The sequence below is a fragment of the Anas acuta genome, chromosome 15 (assembly GCF_963932015.1).
Source record: "Anas acuta chromosome 15, bAnaAcu1.1, whole genome shotgun sequence".
Taxonomy (NCBI): domain Eukaryota; kingdom Metazoa; phylum Chordata; class Aves; order Anseriformes; family Anatidae; genus Anas; species Anas acuta.
The window spans coordinates 15,624,950-15,647,713 of NC_088993.1; the positions used below are offsets into that span (position 1 = coordinate 15,624,950).

Here is a 22,764-nt window from a genome sequence, read left to right on the forward strand (position 1 = left end):
GTAAACCAAGCAAGCCAAGGCACTGAAGTGAACTACAACAAAAGCCACCCCCTCAAAAAACACTCAAGCACGGAAAGGATCAGAATCATATCCGCTAGGGAAGCATTACCTGGAGTAACTCAAGGTCTGAGGAATCCTCTTGTCCAGGTACCATTTCTGTCAGCATTTCAGACATCACTTTTGTATTCCCACGAACAATATCCAGTTCACTGCGCAGCCGGGCAATCTATTTTGGGGTAAAAAGACAGCAAGATGCTACACAGTCTTGTGGCTTTAAGCAGATGATTTTCCAGAACTGACTTTGTGATACATCTGGTTCTGTCTGACTTAATATCGGAAGCTCTGGGTATTCTACTGGAGGGGAAAAAAAAGTTAAAGGCAAAAAACCTTTTACCCAGGAGACAGTTTTAGAAAAAGCAACAGAAAAAGAAAAGAACTTTGTAGGACTGGTCACTATCACAAAGCCAGATGTGCTACGCTCGTATGGAAGGGAAGTAATTGGAAACAGCAGCTAAAAACAGATTTTGGTTGCAGTATACCTTGTGTGTCTCACTCAAATATGGGGAAAGATATACAACTTTTGAGCATGATCTTTGGCTCCGAAGTTACTATTTTTGCACAGAGAAAAGCTGAGCTTATATTAGGGCATTTGCTAGGGTCTTAGGCATGCAGGCTTAAGTCCTTGTCAGAAAGACTTAGTGCATCTGCAAGACATTCTGTGCCTCTGAAGGCGTGGGGCTCGTGGGAGTAACTGTTTACCTACGCACAACTGCTGTGTCGATTGGTGTATCAGGCTGAGGTTTCATAACTGCTGCCATTAGGAGGCCACATGTACAAATAACCCTAGATTTTACAGCACAATAGGAGGAAAGATTACTAAGTAGAACCAGACTTTCTTAGGCAATTAAAGTCAGAAGAGTTAAAACCAGAGTTCCTCTGCAAACTAGCTCTTAATTTGATCTGCTTAGTTGCACTCAGAAGAATAATCATCCCAATACCTGTTCAGAGTTAGCAGTGATGGGACCAGTCACGTTCAGAGCTGGAGCCTGAGGAGCAGAATACGCCGTTGGAGAAGTTGAAGAGTAAGAACTGGTGCTCATCCTTTGCTGAGACTGTGAATTGTGCATATTTGCTGCAGGATCAACTTCGGGAACACTCTGCCACATCAGAAAGACAAGAGTTCAAAAGCTGAATGGTGACGGCACTTGCTTTGTCAGCAACCTCAGGCCAGATATGCTCAAATATAGAACATAATTGTACCTTGTGGAAAAGGTCAGTGTAGTCATGAAAACAGCCTAGCAGGCCAGCCCATAAACAGCCAGCTGCAACAAAAATGCATGCCCGTATGTTTTGACCCAACCCACGTGCATATAAGTTGATTTATCTTTACAAGAAAAGTGAGAAGAAACATAAAAACAGGAGCTAAAGATAAATAATTGTAAATAATTTAAAACTGGGAATTAAACTGCAGGCTTACAAAAGATGATGTGATAAATAGATACCGGATTTAATTGATCTTGACACAAGGATTGCAATCTTTCAGCCCTGATCATCTGCATTTACCACTTCAAAGACTCATTAACTTCTCAGGGTGAATAATCAGCACACCTGCGATCATAAAGTTACTCACTAGCAGCAGTTTTGTCAACTTTACAGGCCTAACTGTTCAAAGGTATCAAGACCTCATGTTACCATGGGATCAGTGGGAGATTCAGACTCTGTACACCTTTAAAAGGCTTTGGTTCAGGCTTATCACTAACAAAAATAAGCAGAGTACTGAGAAAAGAAAGCAAATCTGAATCACATATCCTTCTGCTCTCTATTTGAGCAAATTAGCTGCATTTATCTGGTGGGTTTGTGGTACGAGACAAGTGTACAAACCTCAAAGCTCTTTTCAGATTGATGCTTGACTCCAGGGAGAAGAAACCATTAGTTTATCAACCAGTCAAAATGCAGCTGTATTATGCTTCTATTACATGCCCCTTCACTATAAAAAGGTCTTTTCAGAAGTGAGAAAATAAGCCCAATTCAGAAAAACAGGAGGAGAAAAAAGAACAGTTACCCAACTATCTCCACGTCTCTGGAAAATGCCCCCGGCATTGCAATGTTGCAACTTACCCTCTGTGGTGTGTGGATTGGAGATAAAGCATCGAGATCTGCCATGGGAAACTCTATGCCTTTCCTCTTGAGTTCTTCATAAATATGCACTACTCCAGTTAAATCAGGGCTACTTCGAAAGGCATCAGCCCAAGCCTGGAAAACACGAGGGATTATCCACAAACCTTCCCGGTGAAGTTCCTGATACATCCTGACCTTGGGTACTAACTACAAAAGCTTTCACATATTTCAGCCTCAAAGGGAAGCTGTAATCATTAAACCTGATCTGAAAGATCCTACGAACGTTATCAAGACAGTCACGTAGGCACTTTATATGGCTGTAACACAGACTGCAACCCAGTGCACATTAGCTTCGTACAGCCCCGCTTCATCAGGATCTATAAATGCATGTGAAAGCCTCTTCCAAGCTCCTCTCCGTAGCACTGATTGCATGCTGATCTTTTCTTCATATCCTGTGGCCAATGACCCACCAAAAAAAAAGCCTGCATGAAAGATTAAATTGATCTAGGCAAAATTTATGAAGTCACACAGCAATCCTACATAACCTTAATTTATTCTGTGAAACATCCTCATCTATCGAGGAAGAAAAAAACACAGCTGTCAAGTTTTTGTCAGTATTTTATTTGGACCAAACTTAAATAAAAAGGGCTGTTTCTGAGGTTCTTATATCGCAAAACATGCAGTGCCACGAGCAGCAGAACTAATGAAGCCCGTATTCTTATGGAGCATATCCAACACTAAGACACCCCGCAGTGTCAGAAAGAGCAAGCTTAAAGGGAGAATTTCCCACAACCAGAACACTCGTAGTATCTCTCCCGCTTGAGCCCTCTCGTGTCTAAAAAGACTTCAATTCATATTTGAGCTTTTCCTTCACCGGGAGCACTAAGTGCTTCTCTTCGCCAGCCAGCCTCCCGTACTCATGAAGCTGTTCACAACGTAACATCCTGAAAGAGTCTACCCCCTTTCTTTTCTTTTTTTTTTTTTCTGGAAATCTGCCAGGTATTAACAATTTAGGGGAAGGAAAAACTGCAATATTAACTCAATTAAAAATGAAGCGTTCCCCCGTTTGTGAGGTAGAGTAGAAGTGGGCTGGCTCCAGAACTACTGAGAGATGTGTGTGGGCTCCGAACTTAATTCATTTAGTCATCCCTTTTACACCAGTTCTTTGACTATTTTTATTTTAAAAGCTGTTTTTAAACCCTGCTTCGTATTGAAGAGGAGAGAAATCAAAGGTAGCAAAACAAGATAAGAAATAATATTAACTTTTAATGTGCATTTGTAATTTGTTCTATTCTAAGAGCATTTCCTACCTGCTCAGGAGACAACCTATTATCGCCTGCGAGCTAACAATTCTGGGTTTGCTTCTTAGCTTTGCTCGAGTAAATTAATGTTCTGATGCAGCGCAAGTCCAAACAGCCCCATGTGAGCCATGGAAACCAGCTCGGACTGCAATGAGCCATTCAGTTTTCTTGGAAGTGACCTTCAAAACCGTCCCTAATTATCACGGAGACATTCACTGCGCAGGTACCTCTCTGCTCTCGCACCGACTCTGCATTATCAATTTATGTCAGGAGTCATCTGAACGTTGCTTCTCCATAATGGTGCTCCCCACTTCAACTCTATTTGCAAGTAAGAGTGAAAAATGTTCAGCAAGGGATGTTTTATTTAAACGTAGAGGCAAAAGCCTGCTGCCTCCTTTCACGAGGCTTGCTGGCCCAGGAGGATGTACTAATGCATCCCCTGCTTCCCTGGGCATTAAGGACACAACTCACTTCATCTGCACTCTACCTTTCTAACATATTCCCTCTCCTACAACTCTGCTAGAGAAAGGAGACACTTGAATTTGTACTTCTCACCTGCCTGAGCTGGGGAGGTTATCTGTACCTACACGTCTCGTGGAGGTCAGGTCCAGGACTGGGCACCGTTGTCCTAAGCGCTGCCACACGCGTTGTTCGACAATCCCTGTCCCAGACAGCTTACAATTCAACGAGGCAGAGGTAATATTAGCTCTGCTTTACAGATAAGGAGCTACACGGAGAGCTTAGGCTTGCCGTTGTCCGAAGCAGCGTATGACAGAGGTGAGATTGAAGCTGAGATCTGAGACCTTCTGAGGCTTTGGGCCAGACGATCGCAGATAGGCGCTTCAGGACGCTGCTGTCTAGGCCTCACTGGGCACTGTGTGCCCAAAAAGGTTAATTAAACACATTGCAAACCCAGCCTCCAAATCAGTGCCATCGCGAGACATTTTTTTCATTCCCACACACTCAAAAGAATGCCATGCCACTAAAAAATCTCCCCAGGCTTCATCTTTGATGCCCAGCAAGGTGGCACCAAGGTGGTGCGAACTCTGAGGTGATAATGGCAGCTCTCAGCAGGGGGACAGCAGTGAGGAACAGAGGCCTTTTATCAAGGTGAAGGAGGAAGGATAAACACTAATACATGCTAATTCATGTACACTGGGAAACGGGGTGGGAAAGTGAGACACAAGATGCCCAATGTCTCAAAACAGGCAAGTCTCTAGATAAGAAATTGCATGGAGCTTTATCTACTCCTGCTAGGGAAAGGCCCGGGAGTACAAGAGCTATATGGCTGAAGACTCGTGCTGGTTGTACAGCCTTCTTCCGTGCTTCCAAGTCTGTGTTATTAATCCCCTCCTTTCTCTTCGTATTAATTCCCTGATATCAAATTGTAAAAAGCCTCCAAAAGGGGATAAATGTAATGTTAGAGGAGCAGAGCTGAGAAGAGCTCAGCCCCCCTGGAACAGAAGTAACTCCAACTGCAGGGAGCTCTAACGAGCAAAGCCTGAGCTGAGCAAAGTGGTTATGACATATTGGACACTCCGGGTGCACATGTCCATAGGGCAGATGAGACCCATCCACAGGCAACTTTCCTAATTCCCAGGCTTTTTGTACCAAAAGGCATTTAGTACCCGGACGCAGCGAGGCTTTTAGCTGTGCTGCACTACGTCTGCTCAGATAAAGCTCTGCTTAATCTTAAACGCTGAGGCAAGGACTGGGGCTTTTTGGTTATGCTACAAACACCTCCATCTTAGTTCCATTAATACCTTGCAGCCCACATAAACCCAGGACTCAGAATAACCAATATCCTCTAAATCAGCGTAGAAGAGCAACGAACATGGAAACATGAACAAAATTTCTCCTTATGGGACAGTATTGACCATCACCCCATGCATCAGCTCTCCCACCCAAGCAGGCAGGAGCCCGAGGGCTCAGTCACATCCACAAGAATTATTTTTAATGATTTCATTAAGGCTTTTGTTTTTTCTTTCTTTATAATAGCACAACATTGAGATCAGAGACCAGAAATAGAGGGACCCCACGTGCCCCAGTGAAATGCCCACCTTGTGTCCCCACCCAGCCTGTTTCCTCTTTGGAAATCACTTATTTACATTGTCATGCTCCAACAATGTCCTGCCTGTGTACCCAAACAACAAATAAACCAGCAGAAATGCAACTGCATGCTTTGCCACAAAAATCTGAAATATATTTAGGAAACTATGCTATGTGTTTGTAAATACCATCCCACAAGAAACATTGCAGCAGGTTTACATAATTTTAAATATGCAGTGTCTTTTAATCTCTGCTGTATGCAATAGCCTGTAGGAGCTTAGTGATAAAGCTTCCTATAATTGTGAAATTTCCTCCAGGCAGGCACCAATGTTTCCTCATGTGTTGCTAATGGCTTGTGGAATTAACATGGCTGTTTATTGTTATGCTGCACAGAAGGAAAAGTGGCAGGCAGGCCTATGCCTGAACGGCCCTGCTGCAGACAATGATCTGACAGCACACTTTCACTGCAAGATAACCAGAGAAAGGACACAAAAAAACATTTTATCTCCAATATGATCATTTACTTTCCTGTAGCCATCTTTAAAAGGAATTCAGAATATTTTGTGAAGAAGAGGAATGGCTCTGTTTTATATTCAGGGGAACAGACACAGAAAGGCAAGTGTTTTTCAACTAACAGCAAGAGCACAATTGTCTTCTAAAATTTCCTGGCCTCAGATGACAAGCCCATCACAGGAGCAGGTCTCCAGCTCCTAGATTTGCCTGTTAAATTGCAAAGCCATCCACTTATCTTTTATTAAGTCCTCTTGTTTTCAAGCAGAGTGCTCTCTCTCTAACTAGAATCCAGACATTTCTCCCTGGCTACAATTTCTGTGCATGTGCCTGTCTGCTCTTCCCTGCCAATCTGGAGATATTGTTTGTTTTTACATGTAAAAATCTTGCTACATTTTTTAATGATGACAGCATGTTTAGCGATGCGTAGCACCGAAGCAGACAGTCCTTATTCCAGGCAGCGACATATGGAAGCAGAGACAAGCTGCATACCTGAATCAGCGCTAGTACTTTATCCTGCACAATAGTGGGGGGATTATTCTTGGGCGAGATGATTTTCACCAGAACGCCATCTATGAAGTCACGGTTTGCCACTAAGACATGAAAGCGATGGCCACAGTTCTTCACACAGGTCTCCAACACCTACACACACACAAAAAAAACATTTATTGTTGGAGCAAAGCTTGATCACGCACACAGCAGCTATGTGGTTGGCTTCTGATTTTGTTTTTGTTTTACATCTTTTGATGGGAGAGAGAAAAAGGTAGAGGAAAATTTAGTCTTATATTCTCAGTTCTTCATCTTTTCTTCCCTAATACTGCCAAAAAGCTTCCTTCTCACACATTTTTACACAGCTCACCTATCGTTAATACATTAGGCATTTTTGTGATCCACTTTTGCTTGCTTTCAAGGTAAAGAAATATAAAGTTTTTTCCTCTTCAAAGCAAAACTTTCCAACTTGCACAGCTCAGCAGCTAAATACAGCACATCACACCAAGAGCGGGTAAGACAGAGGACATCCTGTCACCGTGAGATATTACCGTGCTGTGACACTCCACCATTGTCTATGTACCTGGGACACAGCTGGATCCAGTTGCTCTGAGCTACAAGTCATGTTTTCGGGCTGGGAATTCAGGTGAATGATCTCCACTCATTCAAAACACTCCCTTGCGAATGCTCTGGCAGGTTATACTTTGACACATTTTCCCCCTGCAACCTAGCTGGAGGCACGTTCCACTTGCCATTCAACTGCCATGGAGGAACAGCTGTTGATTTTTCTCTGAAGAACATGATTAGCATGGAGATAAATCCACTGCGTCACTTCTCCTCACAGCCATGCCTAATAACCGCTGCAACTCTCTATCTGAGGAGTCTGTAATTACTCTGCTCCTTCAGCTACTTTCATCAGCCCTGATGACACGGACTCATTCCTGATGAATTTTGCTCTTTCCTGTGCAATGGCTAATCTCATGGCTTGGTCCTCGGTAATCTGTCAAAATGACAATCCAGGATAGGAAATAGCAAGAAGACAGAAAGTACAGTCACGCTTCATCAGGGAGATGCAACAAGAGCTGTGTGAAAGAACCATACAGATCACCTGCCCGCAGCAGCATAACTCCATCTAGTTCCTGCTGCTCATTCCTCAGCTCGCTGGGGTGCAGAGCCTGCCCAACACCACGATTTCTGCAGAGCTGCACTACCCAGGAAAGCCCAGCTCCAGCCATCAGGAGGAAAGGTCACTGGCAAATTATCTCACACCTTAGCGGTGCCGTGCAAGTGCACAGAATATGATTTACACTTTATTGAGGGAAATTAGATCAGCATAAATTAATAAGTCTCCTACAGAGATCCGCTCACAAGGGAAACTGCGCGTCAGCTACTTAGGAAGCTGAAAATACGGCGAGTTCATCATCATCACTTGGAGATATGCCCACAGCTGTTGTCTTGGGGTGGAGAAACAGTTGGACATACGGGGATGGAAGCAGAAGAGAAAGCCCCAAAGGGCACAGACCCATTTGGGCTGCTCAACTTTCCTCAGTCAGTCCTTGGGGTGGATAAGAGCCCAGACAAAAGCAGAAATCAATTGAGGCAGGAAAATGCTATGCAAAGCTTCCAGTAACTCCTGTCAAGGGAGCGAGGAGGCAGTCGGAGGGAAAAGGGCAGAGCAGTGACTATTAAAGCAAAGAGTGGGCACATTCAGGAGAGTCCCAGGAAAAAAAACAAAGTGACCAAAGAAAAGGGATCTGCTCTTCAGAGGCATTCCAGCCTGCCTCCACTCACCGTCAGAGCCAGCATGACCTCTCTGTAATTTTTGTTTCCGTTCAGCCTCTTCTTCAGTGCTCGAATGGCATCCTTAGGGCTGAAGGAGAAACACGTCTTGTTAGAAAGCTCTCACACACTTTTCACAGCCACCAGTTCTCTGGCAAACTGCAAGAAGCACAGCTTTTCTGATGCTGAAGGAGATGCATCAGAGCAGCTTTCTATTCAAGTGGCTCAAATTAATAACTCTGCCACACCGCGAAGAGATACACCTGCCGAAAACAAGAACCCCAGAAGCACAAACTTGGTACCCAGTCCAACAAAATGTTTTTCATGCCAGCCCTCCCAAGCAGAGACCTAGCTCACAGCGTGCTGAGTCTCACAGCACTTCTCTGAAATGTGTAAGGAAAAGGAGAATCCAACAACTCGTATGCAAACTCTGAGCACCTGCCCCAGACTCACTGCACCTCCTCACGTGCTGAATACAACACGGGAGGTGACTGCCCATGAACCTTTCAAAGCAGGCTGAAACAGAGCATACCCTTCTTCTGTCTCGTTGATAATGTCACAGATCTCCATGTTAAGCGTCCAGTCTTCACTCTGCAGAGAGCCATCTGTGGCCTTTTCTGTAAAGAAAAAAAAAAATATATATATATATATATATTTTTCACATGGATCAATGGGAAAGGGAGAGCAACGTGGAGACAGGACTGCAAAACCCAGAATTTCAGTAGGAAAGACCCACCAGCACGTGAGAACATTCAGCACACGACAGTTTGGGTCTCAATACCAACCCTGGGCACCCCTTTTTGCCCAGGACCCTTCACCCCTGTGCCACAGCCCCTCGATATCAGCTCGCCAGGGGGCTGGGCGCTGCGTCCCTCTGTCCCACGCCGTGTCCCCAATCCCCTAACCACAACGGGGCCGTGCACTGCTCCCAGCTGCATCCTCCCTGCTCGCACAGCAGGTAACTCGCTCGGGCATCACATTTAATTCTGGGGGAAGGCTGACCCGTGGCACTGTGACAGTGGCAGATGCCAACTGCTGGGAGTTTAATTTATAGGCGACTGCAAGAGCAGCGCAACCGTAACTTCCAGCAGGCAGTTGACAAGAACTATTTCCTCCTTGGGATTTCCTTCTAAATCAATAGGTTTCTGTCGAGCGGTGCCCAGAACATCCCCTGAATTCTTCGCGCTTCTCGCTGGCAGCATTCAAACCCGACCTGCAAATAGAAAGGCTGCAGAGTTCAGTGTGAAGCCTGTGGCCCAGGAGACCTCAAAAGGGGAGCTTTAACCTGAAAAGGACCTTCTCTTCCTAATTAGTCTGGGTTTTCTGCAGATGCCTGGCATCCAATTAAGGCAAACAAAAGCTTTTTTTCCCCTCTCTAATGTAAAATAAACCAAGAAAAGGCTTCTAAATGCTTCAAGTCAGAAACAAAGCCGCAGGTCCCATCTTCTCCAACCGCCCTTCTGTCTTCCCATCCCATCCCAATCTGTCCCCAGCACCAGGCAGATTTTGTTTCAGAGCGCCAGGCTCCGAGCACTTCACACATCCCTTCTTCTGTTTACCAACAATGCTTTTTTCCATTAACATTTTTATCGCTGCGGCTGAGGACATCGACGCCCGCAGGCCCTAATTATGGGATGTTATCTGCAAAGAAGACAACATCTCCGGGTAACTCGGGTTTGGGTGGCTTGTCCCCAGCACACCAGCTCCGCCGAGGACAGCGGTGACAGCACAGGCAAAATCCAAGCGGAGGGTGGCGAAAAGAAGCCGTTCATCCCCAAAATTGGAGGAGAGGCCATGGGAAAGGCCTCCGAGGGATGCTCTCCTGGCTCACCACTCGCACGGCACGTGGCTCACCCCGCAGGGAGGCTGCGAAGCTCCCCGGCTCCTCCAGCACATCCCAGCAGGGTTCACTCGGGCAAGAGAAACTCCCTTGGTGCAGCACGCTGCCTTTCTTCACGAAAGCAGAGCTGACAGTCTGCTCTGCTTTGGGTCTGGAGGAGCTCTTCCCGGCTACGTAAAGCTGCTCGGGCAGACGGCACACGAACCCTCCCCGCCGTCGGTTAACTCCTTTGTGCCAGCTGAGAGCAGCGCAGCGGCAAATCTGGGTCAGGCACGCTGCAAAGGACGAGCTGCTACACATGACAAGTGCTCGTGGGCTCCGTCGGCGGAGAAGAGACTAAAATTAGCTCCCGACTCTTGTTCCGAATTACAAAGCACCCGCGGGGAAAAAAGAGCTGATTTCCAAAAAGACAACCGTGCGTCCTGAGCCCACGCGGTCTCCCCCACACGTTACGCTAACTAAAGAACAGAAATGCAAAGAAAAGAAAAAAAAAAAAAGAATTAAAAGGTAAGCAAACTTTCTGGGAACAGGGGATTTCACTGTCCCTCCCAGATCTCTGATGGGAAATGCGAATTGAGGTCATTGGGGACCACAGGTCCCGTCCTACCCGCAGCAGCATCTCGGCACCTTGCTGTCTCCATCACAGCCCGATTTTTAGCCACGGAGCAGCGCCACGGACACATTTTGTCAAAATAAACCTTAACTAAATGGGCTTTACAAGAGCAATGAATGAATTGGCTGCTAGCGCAACTTTGTGCAGGATCAGCGTTTTCCACGCTCATTTTTAAGAAGCGATTACAGCAGAAGCAGAGACGATGAATATTGCTAAGTCGCTGCCTGATGTCAAATGCTGTCAAGAACACACAAATTCGTTAATATAGTTTTAGATTAAGGAAATAAATCAAATGCCCAGCTTAAGGAATACCCTCTGTTTAAGGCGTAAGCTCTCATTCTGCAACCCCGTGCCCATAAATCCTTCGCGGCGTTGGTGACCACCTTCCCCAGCGGAGCAGATGCAGCAACTTTTTTTATCTCCGAATATTAAGGGGTTTTTAATGTTAACTACAATGTTTTGCTAAGCAGCAAGGACTGCACGGAGGTGAAGGCAGATCACGTTCTCCGGCAATAAAGCTTTATGTACATTACCAGAACAAAACGCAGCTAATGAAAGTGATTGATACGCGCAGCGTCGCGCGGAGATGAATTCCTGCAGCCCAGAAAACACTGAACGGCTCCGCCTGCACTCTTCCTTAAGAGAAACCCTCCCAGCAGATCTAAAACGCAGTAAATTAAAAATACTCAATAACCTGTCCAGGATCTATCGGACATTTTAGAAGCCGTGCATCCCTCAGAGGCTTTTCCTCAGCCAGCAAATAGATACGACTGACAAAATTAATCACATTTCGGGGACCAGCGCAGAACTGCGAAGGAGTGGCATGCAAATAGTGATTGTGCACAATCACCAGTTCCTCACCAGTTCAGCCTCATTAAAACGCATCTCAATGGCACTCGTTCCCACCAGGGCTCTGAGATACGACCAAAGGAATCCCAGGGTGGTGCATGAAATGTCAAATCAGACAACGGAAGAAAAATCCCAGCGGGAGCCCTCACTGCTGCTCCCCAAACAGAACCGAAGGGTTTCTGGCGTGGTTTAATTGCAGAAGACAAGGGCTGGCAGCTCCCAGCCTGGCTGCTGGGGGTGCCCTGCGTGGCTTCCCGAGCAAGCACAGCTCCCATGCCGGGGCTGTCGCTGCTGCAGGGCTGGAGGTGGCATCTCACAGTGCAGAGCCCCCAGCACCACAGCTGGGGATGCTCTCCGAAACGGGACACTCTCGGTTCCCAGCACGTTCCCCAAATTAAAGCCCAAGTGTTGTGGTAGAGAGAAAGACAACCTGGCACTCCACGCCCAGCGTGCTGCAGACCTTGGATGCTGCGTGTGCACGTGCATTAGCTCAGCTCTACTCTGCAAGAGAAAGGACCTCAATGTACAGGGAAAAAAATGCAGAAATGTCACCACCTGGCTCAAAAGGCACCTAACAAATCCATGCCAACCCTGGTTGTCCTCTAAGCAGGTACTCTCAGCCCTTTCCAACACAGTCCATGACACTTTTGCTTCAAAAATCACAATTTAATATTGATGACGCTCTTAAAATTTGACTTTTATGGCATACGGATGGGACAAAGCAGCAATCCTAGCTCTTCCCTTTTCCTCCCTTCCAATGCTCCTCTCTCTCTCTGAGCCTGCTAAGGGAGACACCCTGAAGATGTTCATTAGGATTGCAGCTGAGCCCGTTTAAGTCCATCCACATCAACTCACATCCCGCACGCACGACTGTAAAGCCCTGCTGGAAGCCCTGGGAGCAGCTACTCGGTGCTGAATGATGACAGCGGGCATGGCTGGGGTGAAAATCTCTCCGAAAGGTCTATCTGGAAGCATCAGGAAGTGGTGCTGCATAATGGTCCTGAAGGAAAAGGCAAAAACTCAAACGTTGCGCGAGCTACAGATTGCATCAAACGAAAATATGGGCGCTGTGTTTGCTGTCTGCGTATCGGAACCTCCTCGATGAGCAGATCTCTGTGCTCAGAGAAATCACAGCTTTCTCTCCTGAGACTTTTCCAGATGTTGCTTCAGAGACTCTTGATTTATACGCTTGGGAAAGAATTACTCACAAAAAAAAAACAACACCTCCTGTTTATGCAAGAAACACGCACAGCGATGCATGCTGTTACAGAGATCCAAAAGCACTGAAGTTCTGATTTCCAATTATTCCCCTCCCCTCCGACAGCTAGGATCTGACTTCTGGTGTTCAAGTGGCACAAAACCTCCTTTTCCTTTGCTCTCGGAATTTCAGAAGACTGCGGATCTGAAATCTTTGCCTTGTCTGTTAACAGCCCAGCTGCTTACCAGGGGTGCTTCAAGACTGAAATTAGTAAATCAAAGGGTCAGATGTGTTACGTTTCACTGCATAATACGTGACGGGGATAAGGACAAGGCACAATATTCGCAGCTCTTACTCCCACCCTGCTGGCTGCCCTCCCTTCAGCTCAGCAGAGCTCTCTCCCACCAGCTGAGGTCAAACCAAAACGCCGTCAGAGAACGTGCGAAGGTCTTTCAAGACAAAAAAAAGTTTTGCAGAGCCATGCAAAACACACACGCTGGCTCAACAAGGGAGGAGAAGCTCTTGAATGAGCTGATCACATCTCTGCTCCCAGCTGCAGCTTAGCGAGCTGTTTTGCTGTAAGCATCACGAGGTTTTGTGGCTGCTTTTGCCTCTCGGATTCAACAACTCACCAACGACCCGCACGGCACCGGCAATAAAATCTGGGGGAGGACTGCTTACAGAGACCACGGAGACATATTTCAGCTGTCCAAGCAAAATGAAGAGGAGAACAAAGATCCTCGGCATTCAGGTGGCTCTGAGTTCAAGACATCTCACTTGGAAGAGAGCAATACACCAGGATAACACACTTGGGTACTCCCGGGCCTCACAGCCCCTTCCTTTCTCTACCTTTGCTTTTAAGATGACAGTCACAGACACTTAGGCATTAGAGCAATCAACAGGAGGTGGTGTTTTTTTTTTTTCGCTTTTATTAAAAAGCTGCTATGAAAAAACTAAATGTGAATCATTGAAAATTCTAGATCAAAACTCGCCTCTGAAGCGACTTGCTCATAAAAACCTGCCAGTTTCTTTGTGCGGAAGCACGGCTCCAATAGCATTTTTCAATTAGCCACCTCACTGCTCCAAGCCCTTTTTTTCCATTCCTTATTTCACACTGCTCTGAAAATGCTGAGCTTCACACTTCCAAAGAAAAAGCCAGTCAGCTAGAACAAACGGGCTCAATCTGAACTGCAAGGCATTACAGAAAAACGTGATTTGGGTTGTAGTGCTGCAGCACTGGTCACCCACTTTGACCGCTGTGATTTTTCAATTGATTTCAGCGATGCTTACATCGAAACTCTTCTGGATGAAGTCATCTATCCTCCACTCGTTCCTTTGCCAAAGTTTCTGGGGCTGAATAAATGAATAATCATAGCCTGTAATGACTGCAGACTCTACAATAAAAGAAAATAATGAGAATCTGCGGACGCGGATATGTACAACCATAAGGAGTATTTAGCTCAAACGCCGTTTGAAGGCAGGGTGATAGACTGGGAACTGTCATTTTCTCCAATTAACTTCCAGATTTGCTTCTTTTTGAAGCTGCCGCCCGAACGCCAAGCTTTTCCAACCCAGCTCACACTTACCTGCGAATATGAATATGTAATACGCAATTATTGTGACTTTTCAAGAGCACGTGGAATTGTCAGGTTTGTTACAACATTCCTGTGCTTTAGGTATGCTATGGAAAAGCCATCGCTCAACATCCCCCAGAAATTCAGCCTCTTAGGAACAGGAATCTGCAGCTGATTAACTGAGCGTAGCTGCGCAGCAGTTTCAGAAGCAAAGCAAGGTGAATGGAGCAACACATATTAAAGAAATATTAAGTGCTGTATAACAAAAGAGATTTTTCCTTTGTTCTCGTGTCTGAGCCTCACCTGAACAAGAAGAAAACCAAAAAAGAAATCTTTATGATATTACCAGAGTAGGCAGGAGGGCAAATCAGCTTCACCAGCTGAGTTTATCCCATCTCATAGGTCCTGATGCCTCTGCAGGCTGTAAGACCAGAGTGACCTTACAGCCCTACAACCATCGTATCGGACAGAAACAGCCCTGCAGGGCAACCTACTCCAGGCAGTTCCTGTACTCAGATTTTGCTCATCTCAGGCACAAATGAGGGTTTAGTCACAGTCCCAAAAGGCATTTGGAGCCTGGATCCCAAGCAGCTCGGTGTTTCTATGCAATGAAGACTTTTATCCCGAACCCTCTCGGTGAAGCTCCCCCCCATCAGCAGAAATCGTTGCCTCGACAGCATGCTTCGCTGAATGACATGTGCATGAAGTCACTCCCTTTCCAAACAGATGGCGGAAAAGAGACTACAGCTTCCTTAAAACAAAGCGAAATTCCTCGGACTTCCTCATTCTCAGCTTGAGAAGAACAACAGAAACTTCCTCCTGTGCACCGTGCGCTCCTGAAAGCCCACACACTGTGAATAGCTGTCCTGCAGAGCTAGGGCACACAGCAGCAGCTCAACAACCCATTTCCACGATTCACAGACATTTCTCCCTAAAATCCAGCCTGTACCGTGCACTACAACACCTTTTCCAGCAGTGACCTTGGCCAGATCCCCGTCTCAGTGCACAGGCACGGGATGCAAAGCGTGGTGCTTCTTGGCGGCTGACAAACGGGCACCTGCTCCCGGCAGAAATCGATGTGCTGAAGCCTTCAAGGAGAAATGGCAAAGCAGCCTTACAAGGCGGGTTCTGTACTAATGGCTTTAGTGGATTTGAATGGAGACGTTCGCTGGGTGATGTACTGCAGGGGAGCAACAAACCCGTGCTCCTTCCTCGTGTCCCCCCGCAGCGGCACGGTGACGGCTTTGGCTGCGCTTCCACTCCTCTGGCATTATCGTGCCCAGTGCCCATCTTTCTTCTCTGGACGAGAGGCACAAGAGCTGAATTTAAAAGCTTGCGGATGATAAAATGTTCTCCCTCGGATTTGCCTTTTTCTGAATGAGGCTGGGACGGCTGGAACTCACCCACGTGGCTCCATGTGGGGGAACTCACCAGCACGCCGCTGTCGGAACAATTCGGTGCTTATCTGCCTCCTCCTCTGGCCAGGGACAGGCAGACAGTGCTGAGCACCAAAATACACCGGCATCTGGTCATTGCCATAGGCTGAACTTGGAGTTTAGCCTTCCATTTGCCAAAGGGTTTTTCCATTGTTTCATTTATCCAAGGATTTGGGATGATTGCGGGCAGCTACTTTGATGGTTCCTTAATTGCGCCACTCTGAATGAATAATGCACGTTTACCAACACCAGAAATACAAAATCAGTAGATTGCTGAGCCTTTGGCTCTCCCACACCAAAAAAATACAGAAAGACAAGACAAATATTCCACAAAAGCTGTTAAACACACACCTAATTCGTATACCTTGATGTGTCCTAACGCCAAACAATAACTGCTGGAAAAACTCTATTTTATCAGCCTTAACTCACAGCTCCAGGAGAAGGGGCAGCTGGAAGTGGTGGTTTATTTCTCAGCCTTGTTGTTAGCAAGGATGCCTCAGGGCTGCGTTGCCGTGGCTGTGCTGTTTGTAACAATCACGCCGAACACCGCTACGACGATTTCTTACCCAAAGTTTGCCAATTGCTTTTCAAAACATTACTAAAAAAAAAAAATAAAAAAGCAGAAAAACAATACCGTGCATGCAAAGCAGATGAAGGTTGGTGACAGCAAGACAATTCCAGGAGGAAAGAGAGAGGACGAGGGATATCCTACACGCCAGGACAGTTTTACTGCAGGCAGCGCCCTGTTACAGGTGGATATCCCAGCGGGATGTAGGAGCGAGGAGATGCCCCGACCTGTGACCAGCTGCCCCATTTGGGACTTCAGCGGCACCCAGCAATTACAGGTGAGACTGAAAATAAAGTCTGTGGCAAGTTCTGGATGATCAGCGTGTCAGTGAGCTATATTTGAAATCTATCAGCTCTTGATGGCTAATTTTGTACTACATGAGTAAAGCAAGTCCTAATAACTCACTTGGGACTTCACTACAGTACTTACAAGCTACGTGCTTTTCATATTCATAAAACAAAACTAATTGCCTTTCATGGATGAAATGTTCCAAGAATTTTTAATCCACGTCAGCTGCAAACTCTAAAAAATCCATCCCCATATATTTAAGACTCCCCCTCCCACCCACTCACTTGTAACACGTTGTTTGCTGCAAACAAACTACAAGGCAAAGCCAATCCGTCAGGCGCCCACGTTACCATTCTTCTTCTCTTTTTACAGGTTCCTCCTGAAGTCAATCGCCTGCATTCTCACACGTGCTTAAAATAAACCGAAGACGCTAATTACATTTAGCGAGGGGGGAAAAAAAGGCGAAATCTTCCAATCCTACAACAACAGCAGGAACAACTTTACTCCTTACCGGCGGCACGCTACGGCAGATTTTTTTCTTTTTTAAAGTAAATATTCAGAGGAGATAATTAAAATGTGTTACGAATGGAGCTAAACAAACCTCGCAGCGGGACGGCTCCGTGTGCGCGCCCCCACCCCCGGCACCCCTCTACCCACAGCTCCGGAGGTGAGAGCTGCATCCACTGCAAGCCCCCGGTGATCCCCCCGAGTGGAGGGGCACCAGTTTTTGGGGGCTGACAGCTCACGTTTGCTGGTGTGAAACGTTTCAGCTCGCTTTTCCATTTCGCAGCCTGCCTTCCTTCCCGCTGCTCCACCAGCTCCTGCCCCATTCAAATCCTCCCGAACCTCCGGGGTTTGAAGAGTGGTGCCTGGAATAAACTCAGCATTTCCTCTGCGGGAAGCGAGGAGAGCTGGCTTGCTTTCTGCTAGGTAGAAAGGGGGTAGCGGGGGTAGCTGCTGCCAGCGCCGCCGTCCCTTGCCAGCTGCCCCCTCCGACGAGCCAAGCTCCGTATTCCTGCACGAGCTCGGAGGGAAAATGCTTCCAGGCAGCCTGCTCAGGAAACCCGAGTGCAAATCAGGCAACGACAGACACTAACGAGATACATGTGCCCCGTCCTGTCTCGTATGGGCTGAGAAATGTGGGTTTCTCGGTGTCTAATAACCCCATAAAAATTCTGCTCCGTTCCTACAGCCCCATTACTTCGGTGTCACCGCTGCAGATAAGCCTGAAAAAGACTGATAACGGAGGATGTAAATACCAGGAGCTCACATCAAGTGTGCCCGTTTCTAAAAGTGGCCTTTTTACTTCCCCATCAGCCCCCCTTCACCCACCTCTGTGATCTAGCCCCACACCTGTAAATCCCTTAGGTCAGAAACCACCCCAATCCCTTCCACATCGCCTCGTAATCACCTCTAGGACGTGACAGTGCGGTGCTGTGAGATAAAAACAATTTAAATGTATCAGAGAACTACAGCAGAGTTTGGGAAAATCACTACATTGGTCCTTGGACAGGTAAAATTTGATCAAGAACACGGGTTTGGAGCACGGCTTATTTATCGTGTGAGCATCCCTGATCAGCAGGACCCTGCCAGGGAGCAGCTCTCCCATCCCCTGCTTGCAGCTTGCTCCTCAGCAGCACTGCAGGAAGCCACACGATATGGAATAAAACATCCAAAACCTCCCACAGCCTTCCTGCAACGCCCCAGGGTCAGGGAATCACACGAGTGTCACCGCTTCTGCTTGGGACTGAACCCCCCCAGACCCAAAGGCTGACCCCTTTGGGTTGTTTGCTGAACTTTAATCACTTTCCAAGCCTGACAGCTGCTCAAACTTAATTGCTCATTACGCTTGTAAATAAAAACTGATCTCACTCGCTGCTTAGCCAACCATCTCCCAGTTGCCATAACAACTCCTTGCCTAATAAGTGATTTCAGATTTTTTTTACCATTATTTGTACTCGGCGGAAAATTTCACAAAGGTGTGAGATCGCTCTTTTCACAAAAATACCCTTCTAATTAGAAGAACCGAAAATCAGTCGAGAAAGGGCAGCTCGGAGATGATAAAAAAAAAACAGCAAGCTGTTTATTACAACAGCTCGAACATGAGATAAGGGTGCCCCAAACCCAAATATGTGCTGGATCTTGCTTAACCCCTACCCTTCAGTGCCAATCCTCTTATTATCATTCCTACCTGTACCCCGTAGCAACCAGGACAATCCCAGGCAGCATCCGGGCAGTAATTAGCCACGATGCAGAGACCAATTTCAAGAGTGGCTGTAAATGAAATACTCCAGTACAGTTTGCACATTGATTTCCTCTCCTGTTCCTAAATCTCGGACCCATTAACTGGTTTTGTTCCTGATCACTCTGGTAACTCACAGGAACACTTCTGGGTGAGCACTGAGGAGTTACGATTCTGGCCAGATTCATGAAAAAAGGGACAAAAACTCTTGGATTGGGCCCAGCAGATGGCCCCTGTACCAACTCCCATCAGCTCTGCTGCGCTGTGTAAGCATTAAGTGTTTCCAAAGTATTTCCAAACAGAAATACTCGGTCTAAGATGTTCCCTGCTTGACTTCAGCTCAACAGGAACTTGGGAGTTCACAAAAGAAACCCCTTTTGGAAGGGGTACAACATGCATCCTGTCTCTCCTCACTCAAAAACTTCCTCCAGGCTTGCCTTTTCAGACAGCATCACTAATAAGAGCCTTACAGATATCTTAAAAAAAATAATTCTCTCTCTCTCAGTAAGTTTTTGATCAACACAGCTTCGGCAAACTGCCTGGGAAAACACAAAGTTGTCTGTCTGAGAAGGCGAAGTGACGGGGAGCCACGAACTGCTGCTGGCTGGTAGGGCTAGCACGGAATAAAGACCTTCCAAATTTGCTGGCAAAGCTGCTGAAGCTTGCAATTCATTTCATCTGCTCAAGGTAGCTCTCTGTGTGTGCACGCAAGGAGGGGAGTCCTTTTCCTTCCAAATGGGAAACAAGCGCAGAAAGCTGTAATTAAGATATAACTAAAGTCAGGGGAAAAAACAGTCAGGAAATTGAAGATTTAAAAAAAAAAAAAAAAAAAAGACTTTTTCTGCATTTCCTCAGCTGTGCAAGAGGCGTGAATTCTTTGTTATTTGGGTCAAACACAAAGCTTGTCACACTTCTTGCAGTGGACTACGAAAACACAGAGGATGCAACATTAACTTCCAGCCCTACAAAAAGACCCCGGTGCTTGGCACAGCTCTTGGGGTTCCAGCACAGTTTCTAGCCCCAACACGTGGCTTCTTGATCTGAATCTGAACAAAGAATTTCTTTCCGAAGCGCTGTAACCCAGAAGGCTGCCGAGGACCAGCTGGGAGCAGGCTGGCTGCTGCTCAAAGAGCACGCAGGCTTACGAACCAACCCGAGGACTCAGCAGGATTCCCCGGAGTAGCTGCTCGTGGCTCATCATCTCGTGCCTCCTGATGCTCCCGGAGACGGTGCCGCAAACGCTGGGCTGCCAGAGGGTTCCCCTGAGCTGAGAGACGCAGACACGCCGGTAAACAGCCCACAAAAACCATGCCAGGAGCTACCCGAGCACAGGCAGGGAGGACACGCCGATGTATTTTTGTTTTCTTGCCTGATCCTTGATTCTGAATGGAGTTACTAGGCTATGGGGCCCACTGGATCAACCTGGCAGGTGCAGGGCAATCACAGAGGGAATATTTGCATTTGAAGACACCAACAGACTGAACTTATTTGCTCATCCCTGTCCTGAGCAAAGGAAAGAGTGCTTATAAACTGCAAGATGTGGCTCCTTGAGCTACATGAAGGCACGCTCACCTGCAGCGAGGTTCCTGCTCTGTCCTGGTCTCTTCCCTGTGGAGCAAAGCCTTTAGAGCAGAGGCTTTTGCCCGCAAGAGCCATCGGCTTCAGAAGAGCCCTTTCCAACTGACAGTAAGTGAAACACACGAGCAAAACAAGCAGGGAGAACTGCCCGCAGGATGACTAAGCAGACACAGAAGACAAGGCCCTCGAGATAGGATTTTTACGCCCAGCAACAAGTCTGCTCCGTGTAGCACAGTGGTGTTTCCCCAGGGGGCTGCAGATTAAAAAAATCCAGCCCCGGTGTGGCTGACCCGTGCAGTCCCATCACACCGATATGGGGGAAAAAAACCCACTCAAGCTGGCCCCTGGGTTCACCCCGTAACCCTTCAGGGCTCTTACAACACTTCTCTCCAAGCCTGTAGGCTTTTTATCACCTCTTTTCCAGGTGATTTCCTAACACAGGGATCACCAGGCCAAGTCCGCAGAGCGCCAGGGCTGCAGGTACCGGGCTGGGCTCTCCCCCACCAAAGGTCACCTGAGAAATTCCTGCAAAAGCTTCTCTTCCTGGAATTGGCCTTGAATAAAAACCCAGTGCAGGCTGCAAAATCAAAGGAAAAGCAGGATAATTTAAAATTTAAATTAATAATTTAAAAGTGCTCTTAGTTCATCTAAGGAAAACACGTAACACTTGTCTTTTTTTTTGTTGAAAATAGTTTTGGATGAAATTCGCCAGCAGCTGGAAGGGTCTGTGGGGCTGTTCTAACTCTGCCTCTTTCACTAAGCCTGTTCTCAACGTGCAGTTTAAAAATCCGCCGCGTACACGAGCGGAGCAGGATCGAAGTGGGAACGAGCTGTCCTCACGCTGCGACCTCTCACGTAGAGCTTTGTATTAGAAGCATATGGAGCGCACATCGAAGCACCCCGCGCTGCAGGAGATAAAACTGCATTACTCAAAAATACACGCTGTAATACCTCCACCAACTACAATCTCCTTTTGTGCCTGTAAAATAAATCCAGTCTTAGGAACCCGGTATTAAATGGCATTATACTAATTACCCCGCTTCGCACAGCCCTGTAGTTTCTCCAAGTTCCCAGATTCCTGACTCAGTTCTTCTTTGCTCCTTTAAGAGCAGAGATATCCATTTTCGCATTTCATGGAGATTTTCCTTACAACATAATCCACTCCCACGAAGCGAAAGCAGATCCAAATAGCATTATCAACCTAAAAAAAATTTTATCAGCCTCCTGCATGATGGGCATGATTCTGGACCCTCAGCGTGGGCTGGGATGCTAACAGCTGGCCAGCAGCAGCAGCACACCCAAAAACACTCAGGAGGAGTAAAAATAGAGCATGTTCTGTGCCCTGTGGGTGAGGATGATGCTCACCTACCTGACACAGCAAAAGCTGCAGGCACCTGAGAGCAAAGAAAGTTATTGTTAGTTGACACTGAGACAAACCTGCACGCTGAACAGGGCACAGAACTGCAGTGGGTACGAGGAAAAGTCAAAATCTTGTGGCTTTTTTGCTTCATTGCAGTGAAAAGGGAGATGATTTGGAGCCCGGCAGCATCCCTCAAACACAGCAGAAAGTTTATTCTGAATGTAACTTAGGCAATTTGTTTATGGGGACAAGAAAGCGTGGGCTAAATCTTCCTACAGGATTACGGCGGGCTGCTCCCTGTAACACATCTCTCGACTCCTGCCCGGCCGTTGTGAACTCCTTCATTTAGGAGCCACTTTTATTCCAAGACCCATAAAAACCTGGAGAAATCAGACCTTTCTTCGGGTTTCTTAAGTGTTTCCTGAGAAGAAAGGAGAATAAAAAGGTGCCTGTACATCTTGTCTCATTAAAAAAGAAAAAAAAAAAGAGGGGGAAACAAACCAGCAGCTCTGCTCCACATTTATTACCAATTTAACAGCCCTGAATGGGAACTGCAAACGCTTTGATAAAAATCAATTGGAAAGCTGTCTGCCTCGCTGCTGCCTCAATAAAGTGCCTCTGCATCCCTCGCTGAAACCGAGGTTTTGTAGCCTCCTTAAACAATACTGCTCATTAAATCACTGCACCGGGACCCTCCGAAAACAGCCTCCAAGGCGAGCACCCAAACCTGAGCCCCAAGAGGAACCGGGGCTGCAAACCAGCACCTCCCAACCAACGCCCTCACCTCAATTACCCATTGACATGCTAATTTCTCCTATTTTGTTAAAAATTAACTTCCAGGTGCCTGTGTAAGCCGGGTCTGGAGCCCTGCTGGGAGGCTTTTGGCTGGGAGTCAGATGGACTCCACGTGCCACTGCCCCAGAGCAGAGCACGGTGTCCCCATCCGTCCATCCATCCATCCATTGATCCGTC

At 46.9% G+C, this 22,764-nt stretch overlaps 1 protein-coding gene across 4 annotated transcripts in view; it reads right to left on the bottom strand.

Annotated features, from left to right (window-relative positions):
* The window catches only part of TOM1L2 (target of myb1 like 2 membrane trafficking protein), a 49,149-nt gene that overhangs the window by 23,981 nt on the left and 2,404 nt on the right, over positions 1-22,764 (bottom strand). For all 4 annotated transcript variants that reach the window (XM_068699620.1, XM_068699619.1, XM_068699618.1 and 1 more), the window contains exons 2-7: positions 8,779-8,863; positions 8,259-8,337; positions 6,471-6,620; positions 2,119-2,253; positions 999-1,157; positions 110-226 (exon numbers count right to left, since the gene is read on the bottom strand). In XM_068699620.1, the coding sequence (XP_068555721.1) occupies positions 110-226; positions 999-1,157; positions 2,119-2,253; positions 6,471-6,620; positions 8,259-8,337; positions 8,779-8,863 (725 nt within the window). The remainder of the gene's footprint in view (positions 1-109; positions 227-998; positions 1,158-2,118; positions 2,254-6,470; positions 6,621-8,258; positions 8,338-8,778; positions 8,864-22,764) is intronic.